General features: G+C 41.4%; 1 protein-coding gene across 4 annotated transcripts in view; it reads left to right on the top strand.

The window, feature by feature from the left end:
- The first annotated feature begins 3,380 nt into the window (after positions 1-3,380).
- Positions 3,381-10,663, top strand: part of zfyve9a (zinc finger, FYVE domain containing 9a) — a 63,196-nt gene continuing 55,913 nt past the window's right edge. For all 4 annotated transcript variants that reach the window (XM_061919624.1, XM_061919623.1, XM_061919625.1 and 1 more), the window contains exon 1: positions 3,381-3,663. In XM_061919624.1, coding sequence (XP_061775608.1) covers positions 3,618-3,663 — 46 coding nt within the window. In that variant the 5' untranslated portion in view covers positions 3,381-3,617. The remainder of the gene's footprint in view (positions 3,664-10,663) is intronic.

Here is a 10,663-nt window from a genome sequence, read left to right as displayed (position 1 = left end):
ACGACTGATGAAAAGCACAAAGAGACTTGTTGGAAAAATAAACACTTTTATAACAAAGAAATTAGCTCCCCTGGAAATGCTTGGTGGTCAGGAGGACCCACTGGAAGGTCTCTTTGACCTTCCAGTGGGTCCTCCTAACCACAGTCCACAGATCACCTTTTCAGCAGTCTTTTCAAGAAAAGCCACCAAAATAAGAGCGCAAGACAAGAACTAAAACTACACACAGGAGAACGGTAAAAAACTCCAAATAAATGACGGCGTGATGTGACTGGTCGAGACAGTACTTTGAGACAAGTATATTGATGCATGCTTGGGTATGATTTCAATTCTTATTAAGCAATTGTGACGACAACTGTTTACTGTCCATATCGAGTTAAATTGTTTAATGTTCTCTGCTGGTGGTGTGCCTTGAGTTTTTCAAAGAAAAAAAATGTGCCTTGGCTGAAAAAAAGGTTGAGAAACACTGATTTAGAAGACTGCTTTTAAAGGATTATGTCACCAAATGTAAGCACATGCTACTTACAATCCTATCAGAAAATGATATCTGATAAAATCAACTGCAATAGTACATAATGCAAGATTCATATGGTTATATATGTCATTGTTTCTGAACCATTGTGCCGCGGCACACTTGATATAGTCTGGAGTCCCTTGGAAAAATTATCTGATTTCACCTATTTGGGTTAAAAATAGGGCAGCGTGGTCGAAAAGGGGTTAGTGCGTCTGCCTCACAATACGAAGGTCCTGAGTAGTCCTGGGTTCAATCCCGGGCTCGGGATCTTTCTGTGTGGAGTTTGCATGTTCTCCCCGTGACTGCGTGGGTTCCGTCCGGGTACTCCGGCTTCCTCCCACCCCCAAAGACATGCACCTGGGGATAGGCCCCTCCCACCTCCAAAGACCTGCACCTGGGGATAGGCCCCTCCCACCTCCAAAGACATGTACCTGGGGATAGGTTGATTGGCAACACTAAATGGTCCCTAGTTTGTGAAATTAGTGTGAATGTGGTCTGTCTATCTGTGTTGGCCCTGCGATGAAGTGGTGACTTGTCCAGGGTGTACACCGCCTTCCGTCCGATTGTAGCTGAGTGGCACCAGCGATAAAAAATGGATGGATGGAGGGTTAAAATTTTTATTTGCAAACCAGTAATTATAGTCTGCAAATGATGTGTCGTTGAGTGTCGGTGCTGTCTAGAGCTCAGCAGAGTAACCGTGTAATACTCTTACATGTCAGTAGGTGGCAGCCAGTAGCTAATTGCTTTGTAAATGCAGGTAAAAAGGTGTCTTCTGCTTAAACCAAGAATAAACAAAAGGTGAGTGCCCCTAAGAAAAGGCATTGAAGCTTAGGGAAGGCTATGCAGTATGAAATTAAAACCGAACTGGCTACAGAGTAAACAAAAACAGAATGCTGGACAACAGCAAAAACTTACTCTGGAGCAAAGACGGCGTCCACAATGTACATCCGAACATGACATGACAATCAATGTCTCCACAAAGAAGGATAAAAAAAAAAAGAAATATTCTTGTTTGCTCAAACAAAGCAGGTGTGGGGAATAGCGGTTAAAGAAGACATGAAACTGCTACAGGAAAATACCAAAAAAAACAGAAAAAGCCACCAAAATAGGAGCGCAAGACAAGAACGAAAACACTACACACAGGAAAACTGCAAAAAAAGTCAAAATAAGTCAGGGTGTGATGTGACAGGTGGTGACAGTACACCTTCTTTGAGACAAGAGCTATATTGATGCATGCTTGGTTATGCTTTAGAAAAAAATTCCCAGTCCACAAGTATCTTCATTCACAACACGTTCTCTTAGACTTCCATGTTATGATACATGTTCACATTATTTATTGACTGTATCTAAAACAGATAACATTATTTTTTATTTAAATGAAGATATGAAATAATCCTAAATGAAATACAATGACTTTATTGTATCTACTAGCTCATGAAATCAGTGTCAGTTGAGTCGGTCCATAGGTTGCCTGTAGGGATTTTTTATGTCCAGCAGGTGTCAGTATTTAGTCACACAGCATCAATACAGTTTTGCAATGTGTCGAAACGATACATGACGCCTCAACCCAGCACTAATTTATTGAATAATACTTCAACAAAATATGAATGTAAGTTCATAAAGTGTGAAAAGAAATGCAACAATGCAATATTCAGTGTTGACAGCTAGATTTTTTGTGGACATGTTCCATAAATATTGATGTTAAAGATTTCTTTTTGTGTGAAGAAATTTTTAGAAGTAAGTTGATGAATCCAGATGGATCTCTATTACAATCCCCAAAGAGGGCACTTTAAGTTGATGATTACTTCTATGTGCAGAAATCTTTATTTTTGTAATTGAATCACTTGTTTATTTTTCAACAAGTTTTTAGTTATTTTTATATCTTTTTTTCCCAAATAGTTGAAGAAAGACCACTACAAATGAGCAATATTTTGCACTGTTATACAATTTAATAAATCAGAAACTGATGACATAGTGCTGTATTTTACTTCTTTATCTGTTTTTTCAACCAAAAATGCTTTGCTCTGATTAGGGGGTACTTGATTTTTTTGTATAATTTTTTTTAATTATGAAAACATTTTTTTGTCATGAAAAAGGGAGGTTTTTCTTAGGTTGGTGCACTAATTGTAAGTGTATATTGTGTTTTTTTATGTTGATTTAATAAAAAAATAAAAAATAAGATAATGAAAAATTATTCTGCGGCCCGGTGCTTGGGGACCACTGATGTATAGAACCCTTGGACCAGTGGTTCTCAAATGGGGGTACTTGAAGGTATATGAGATTTTTCAAAAATATTCTAAAAATAGCAACAATTCAAAAATCTTTTATAAATATATTTATTGAATAATACTTCAACAAAATATGAATGTAAGTTCATAAAGTGTGAAATGAAATGCAACAATGCAATATTCAGTGTTGACAGCTAGATTTTTTGTGGACATGTTCCATAAATATTGATGTTAAAGATTTCTTTTTTTGTGATGAAATGTTTAGAAGTAAGTTGATGAATCCAGATGGATCTCTATTACAATCCCCAAAGAGGGCACTTTAAGTTGATGATTACTTCTATGTGGAGAAATCTGCATTTATAATTCAATCACTTGTTTATTTTTCAACAAGTTTTTAGTTATTTTTATATATTTTTTTCCAAATAGTTGAAGAAAGACCACTACAAATGAGCAATATTTTGCACTGTTATACAATTTAATAATCAGAAAGTGATGACATAGTGCTGTATTTTACTTCTTTATCTCTTTTTTTTCAACTAAAAATGCTTTGCTGTGATTAGGGGGTACTTGAATTAAAAACATGTTGACATCACTGAAAAAGGGTTGAGAACCACTGCCTTAGAGGGTAAAAAGTGGGCAAAGTTAGTCCACGTTCCTCCAGTCAGTAGGCGGGGTCCTTGGCTGGTGTGATGGAGGTGAAGATGGACTCCTGCACCGAGCACCAGCGCTCTGTTGTGACTGGACATTGAAGGCTCTACCCCGGGTTCCTTGTGGAGAAACTCACCCCTCCACCCACCACCATCCCTTCTCGTTGCAGTTTGTTGACCGGGCCGGACGCCGAGGGAACCGCGAGCAAAGCCCCGGGAAGGCGATGAGTTATGACGGACGCTGACGAGGGAGCTGCTAGACATGAGGATTCCCGCGGTGAGTTCCCTTCCGTTTCTTCTCCTCCAACGTGTTTGTCTTACTCGGCACGCTGCTCCGACCTTGCGGCGCCATTGAGTGAAGTGTGTCCGAGTCCGGCGGCCGCTAGCCGGGCGCGAGCAGGTCAGAGAGTCGCGGTGCTCCAGCTAGCTTACACCCCACTCCGATTATTAGCATTTACGCAAGCTAACGTTCCACATTTGTAGTTAAAGCACTATTGAGGGCACATTCACATGTTTAGTAACATTCATTTGAATATATTTATTTAGTTTCTTCAAAAAAAAAAAAAAAGGGTTCGCTCCGAGTGACGTCCACCGACTCGGTGGCGGCGTTCCTGGCCGTCCAAGCCGGGGCTTCGACGGCGTCACTCGGCTGCCCGCTTGAAGCTAATAGCGGCGTCAATGTCGCCCCTTTTTTGACGCAGCCTGACATCCACGCCGTCACCACCATGTTGACTCAAACCAGGGGTGTCCAAAGTGCGGCCCGAGGGCCATTTGTGGGCCCCAGCTAATTTTTATTTTTCTAAAATAATGACTGGGCTTCACGGTGGCAGAGGGGTTAGTGCGTCTGCCTCACAATACGAAGTTCTTGCAGTCCTGGGTTCAAATCCAGGCTCGGGATCTTTCTGCGTGGGTTCCCTCCGGGTACTCCGGCTTCCTCCCACCTCCAAAGACATGCACCTGGGGATAGGCCCCTCCCACCTCCAAAGACATGCACCTGGGGATAGGTCCCTCCCACCTCCAAAGACATGCACCTGGGGATAGGCTCCTCCCACCTCCAAAGACATGCACCTGGGGATAGGCTCCTCCCACCTCCAAAGACATGCACCTGGGGATAGGCCCCTCCCACCTCCAAAGACATGCACCTGGGGATAGGCCCCTCCCACCTCCAAAGACATGCACCTGGGGATAGGCCCCTCCCACCTCCAAAGACATGCACCTGGGGATAGGCCCCTCCCACCTCCAAAGACATGCACCTGGGGATAGGTTGATTGGCAACACTAAATGGTCCCTAGTGTGTGAATGTTGTCTGTCTATCTGTGTTGGCCCTGCGATGAGGTGGCGACTTGTCCAGGGTGTACGCCGCCTTCCGCCCGATTGTAGCTGAGATAGGCGCCAGCGCCCCCCGCGACCCCAAAAGGGAATAAGCGGTAGAAAATGGATGGGATGGAAAATAATGACTGAATTAATAGCTGCAAAAATATGGAATATTTGGTGCAGATCTGGATAAAGGTGCCGATTCAGGATTTTAGTGTGATTTGTTCATGGCCCCCGGACCATTCGAAAAAATAAAAATTTTAAAACATAAAAGAGTGTAATAAAAGAGTAAACAGTGACATGTAACAAGAAAAGGTTGCAGTGTTGACACTAATAACTAGCGGTGTGGGAAAAAATCGATTTGAATACGAATCGTTTACATTGTGCGATTCAGAATCGATTCTCATTTTTTTTAAAATAGGTTTTTTTTTACATTTTTTTTTTTTAATCAATCCAACAAACCACTACACCAGGGGTAGGGAACCTTTTTGGCCGAGAGAGCCATGAAAGCCCATCCATCCATCATCTTCCGCTTATCCGAGGTCGGGTCGCGGGGGCAGCAGCCTAAGCAGGGAAGCCCAGACTTCTCTCTCCCCAGCCACTTCGTCTAGCTCTTCCCGGGGGATCCCGAGGCGTTCCCAGGCCAGCCGGGAGACATAGTCTTCCCAACGTGTCCTGGGTCTTCCCCGTGGCCTCCTACCGGTTGGACGTGCCCTAAACACCTCCCTAGGGAGGCGTTCGGGTGGCATCCTGACCAGATGCCCGAACCACCTCATCTGGCTCCTCTCCATGTGGAGGAGCAGCGGCTTTACTTTGAGTTCCTCCCGGATGGCAGAGCTTCTCACCCTATCTCTAAGGGAGAGACCCACCACACGGCGGAGGAAACTCATTTGGGCCGCTTGTACCCGTGATCTTATCCTTTCGGTCATGACCCAAAGCTCATGACCATAGGTGAGGATGGGAACGTAGATCGACCGGTAAATTGAGAGCTTTGCCTTCCGGCTCAGCTCCTTCTTCACCACAACGGATCGATACAACGTCCGCATTACTGAAGACATACAGTAATGCCATGAAAGCCAAATATTTTAAAAACGTATTTCCGTGAGAGCCATATTATATTTTGGTAATACTTTGATGTAGGGAACATATTCACCATTAAATTGTTGCTTATTAACATGCAAATTCGTAACATATTGTCTCTTAATTAGTCATTTTTAAGTACTTATTAATGCCTTTTTCTGCATGGCCTTATTTTACAAGCAGTAAGCCATTAACAAAGAGTCTTCCCTCAATAACCTCAGAATTATTGCTTATTAGTAACCCTAACCTTTATATGGTCCCCTAAACTCTTAATTAAGTCTTTGTTACTTAGAATATGTTCCCCAAACTAAAGTGTTACCAATATTTTTTAACACTGAATACAACTAAATGTGCGCATTTTTAAGTTGGACTAACAATTTTAGAGTATAATATGTCTCTTATTCTTTTTAATAACATTGTTATTCTGAAGCTAACAAATAATAAATAAAAAACTTCTTACAATAAATGCAACTTATTGGATTGATGGAATAAAATGCATGAGAATGTTTTTAATTTTGAACGTTGTTTTTAACCCTGTTATTACCAGCGGAATCATTAATTACTTATCGTGTTAAGCAATGTCAGTTAAGATTTATCTGAGAGCCAGATGCAGTCATCAAAAGAGCCACATCTGGCTCTAAAGCCGCAGGTTCCCTACCTCTGCTCTACCCAGCAATACCATAACAATGCAATCCAATTCCAAAACAAAACCTGACCCAGCAACACTCAGAACTGCAATAAACAGAGCAATTGAGAGGAGACACAAACACCACACAGAACAAACCAAAAGTAGTGAAACAAAAATGAATATTATCAACAACAGTATCAATATTAGTTATATATTGTTTTAAGTGTCTGTGAGAAGGAGAGACAAGAAAGAGTGGGAAACGCATGCAGTTTAATGCCAGCAGCTAAAAGCAACAGCGTGAGAACGTTTACTCGAATATCACGATATAGTCATTTTCTGTATCACACAGAGACAAACCCGCGATATATCAAGTATATCAATATATCGCCCAGCCCTAACCGCTATATGGGAAACACGACATTAACCATAGTACCTGCAAATATACACAACATTTTTTCCAGTCCTTGGAACTCCATACTCTAGAATACCATCACATTGATTGTCTGTTAGGCAGGAATAAAATGCTCAATATCAGGGGTCAGGAACCTTTTTGGCTGAGACAGCCATGAAAGCCAAATATCTTAAAATGTATTTCCATGAGAGCCATAAAATTAGTTTTTTTTAACACTGAATACAACTAAATACGTACATTTATAAGTAAGACCAACATTTTTAGAGTATATTAAGTCTTGCATCTTTTAATAACATTGTTATTTTTAAGCAAACCAATAAATAATAAAATACTTGTTGAACAGGTGCGATAGAAAATGGATGGATGGATTGAAATGCACGAGAATGTTTTATATTCTGAACATTATTTTTAACACTGTGATTACCAGCGGAATTATTCATTACTTATCGTGTTAAGCAATGTCAGCTCAGATTTATCCGAGAGCCAGATGCAGTCATCAAAAGAGCCACATCTGGCTCTAGAGCCATAGGTTCCCTACCCCTGCTCTATAAGTTTGGGGAAAGTGCTATCATCTTCCAGCAGGCTGTGATTATTGTCAACATTGCATATAGTTGAGTCGTTGCACATAGCATAATCCCACCGGCTGCTTGTCATGTTGGTCTTAGCCGTATCTTCCTGACGGCGGTCCCACCGCTCGACTCCTTTTGTCTGACGCTTAAAAATGGATCAAAACATACGAAGGACGGGAAGGCGGTAATAGCTTTTGAACGTGGCAGTGAAGCAGCAGAGAGCATGAGAGGCACTTAACAGCCGCTGTCGTTTTCCCTCTAGTCTTAGTGGATTGAACTTTTTTTTTTTTGTAAACCTCTACAAGTCTGTCAAAGCAGAAAACAAACCTTTTGATTTCAAGCTTTTTAAACACTGGTCTGGTATGTGCTGTCATTTATAGGAAAACATGAGTGAAATACAGCAGCAGCGTAGATCAACGTCGTTCCTACTCACTCTCTGGTTGCTAGGCAGAATTGTTGCAGACAATAAATAAAAAACATCCAACTGGAGGAAAGCTCTGCTGCCACACTGCACAAAAAAGATCAGGAGAGTCGACAGGAACACAGGCAGGCATCAATAATCCCCAAACAGCACTATTTTTATTAATAATTAAAAAAAAAACATTGTCACTTTTTAACACCATCCATCCATCCATTTTTTACCGCTTATTCCCTTTTGGGGTCGCGGGGGGCGCCGGCGCCTATCTCAACTACAATCGGGCGGAAGGCGGGGTACACCCTGGTCAAGTCGCCATCTCATCACAGGGCCAACACAGATAGACAGACAACATTCACACACTAGGGCCAATATAGTGTTGTCAATCAACCGATCCCCAGGTGCATGTCTTTGGAGGTGGGAGGGGCCTATACCCAGGTGCATGTCTTTGGAGGTGGGAGGGGCCTATCCCCAGGTGCATGTCTTTGGAGGTGGGAGGGGCCTATACCCAGGTGCATGTCTTTGGAAGTGGGAGGAAGCCGGAGTACCCGGAGGGAACCCACGCATTCACGGGGAGAACATGCAAACTCCACACAGAAAGATCCCAAGCCTGGATTTGAACCCAGGACTGCAGGAACTTTGTATTGTGAGGCAGACACACTAACCCCTCTGCCACCGTGAAGCCCTTTTTAACACAATTTTCTTAAATGGGTCATATTATGGATTTTTTCCCACATTCAAAACACTTTCTTGTGGTCTACATAACATGAAATGGTGGTTCTTTGGTCAAAATCTTGCATAGATTTTGTTTAAAGACCATCCTCAAACCTCTTTATTATCATCTCTTCAGGATGCGCTGTTTTGTGGGCGGTCCTAAATGATCATGATTCATTTTTGTCATATCATCCGATCTCAAATACTACCACCATTTTTTTAAAATTAAAGCTAATTGTCCTGTGCAGGATTATATTGAGTACCACATCCCTACTGTTTACTACTGCAGTATCTTGTAGCGAAGATTTCCACCATGTTCGACTGAGGTAATTAATGCTAACAGCTGACAACTGTCATTTCGTTCATATCTATATTTATGTTTACTAGAGGCGCAACTAGGGCTGGGCGAAATATCAATATACTCAATATATCGCGGGTTTGTCTCTGTTCGATATAGAAAATGACTATATCGTGATATTCGAGTATACGTTCTCACGCAGTTGCTTTTAGCTGCTGGCATTACACTACAGGCTCTTCCCACTCTTTCTTGTTTCTCCTTCTCACAGACAGCAAGCACACCTTCTTACATACGTCACATACGTATACGCCCTTGCGGAGCAGAGAGCTAGCAGCATGGGTAACTTTAGCTGTGGTGTGAGTGGTAATACAAGAGAAAGAAGGTGCGAATCTGGTAACAAATGAAGGAAGAATTAATTTCCAAGAAAAAACAGCAGGGGGTCCATTGTCTGGCGGTGGTTTGGCTTCAAGTGGGAAGATGTCGAACAGACAACCGTAATTTGTCAAGTGTGGGGCAAAAGCGTTGCTACAAAAAGTAGCATTACTGCTAAAATGTAGCATCATTTGAAAAGTCACCTGCTAGAGAATGAAAAGTGATTATTCCGCATGTCAACATCTCGGCCGATGCCACACCAACAAAAGCTCTCTCCCGATTGCAGTTAGTCCAGAACGCGGCAGCAGGACTTTTAACAGGGGCCAGGAAACGCCAGCATATAACCCCAATTCTTCAGAGTTTGCACGGGCTCCCTGTTCATTTTAGAATTGATTTTAAAACTTTGCTGTTTGTTTTTAAATCTTTACATGGACTGGCACCTCAGTATATCTCGGACCTCATCTAAATTTACATTCCTGCGATCGCTCTGAGGTCCGAGAGCCAGTTCCAGCTCGTGGTACCCAAGACCAGACTTAAGACCAGGGGAGACAGGGCCTTCTCTGTGGTCGGCCCTAAGCTCTGGAACACTCTGCCCCTCCATGTTCAAACTGCTTCCACAGTGGAGTGCTTTAAGTCTCGTCTTAAGACCCAGTTTTATTCTTTGGCTTTTAACACTACGTGAGTTGTGTGGTCCTCTGTTCTCTGTTGTCCTCTGTGTTTTTTATACACTTTGATATCTATTTTACTGTTTTAATTGATTTTACCCTTTTTAAAATAGTTTTTAATCATATTTGTTTTTATATTGTTTTTCTTTTTCTTTATTTTTTGTTTTATTCAGTCATTGGTGGAGCATAATATTGTTTTTAACATGCTGTGCAGCACTTTGGAAACGTTATTGTTGTTTAAATGTGCTATATAAATAAAGTGGATTGGATCGGATTGAAAATGCTGAGGCAACCATTTCCACATCAACACCATATGAAAAAACTAGTCAACAACAGAAAGGGATAACGTCCGCAGGAACCTACCACATAGTGAAGGACATACACTATGTGATTTCCTATTATGCAGCTCATTTTTATTTAACACTTATTGAAATATCTTGTGTGACATCATGCACAAAAGTACACTTTATTTGTTTCAAACTATTGTAGTGGCGTTCTGTACAAAAAGTGCACTTTAATTTAGTGTTGTTTTGATATGTAATCTTAGTGCCATCATGCACAAAAGTGCACTCATAGCTTGTTTTAAAATGTCTCTGACAATCTATCACTTTCTGTTTTGAAATGACATGAATGTTTGTGCCACTGCTTAATAACTGTTTAATAAATACAGGTTTGCTATATTGACTTAGTTGTGATTTCCTTCTCTGCATGAAAGTTTAAAAGTAGCATATATGAATGCAGTATGAAGAAGAATGTTTGAATGTAGACACATAGAATCATCATACTGCTGTGATTATATGTATCAAGTGT

The sequence above is a fragment of the Nerophis ophidion genome, linkage group LG14 (genome assembly GCF_033978795.1).
Source record: "Nerophis ophidion isolate RoL-2023_Sa linkage group LG14, RoL_Noph_v1.0, whole genome shotgun sequence".
NCBI classification, from domain to species: domain Eukaryota; kingdom Metazoa; phylum Chordata; class Actinopteri; order Syngnathiformes; family Syngnathidae; genus Nerophis; species Nerophis ophidion.
Note: the sequence above shows the minus strand (reverse complement) of the source record. Positions and strands in the feature narration are given on the sequence as shown.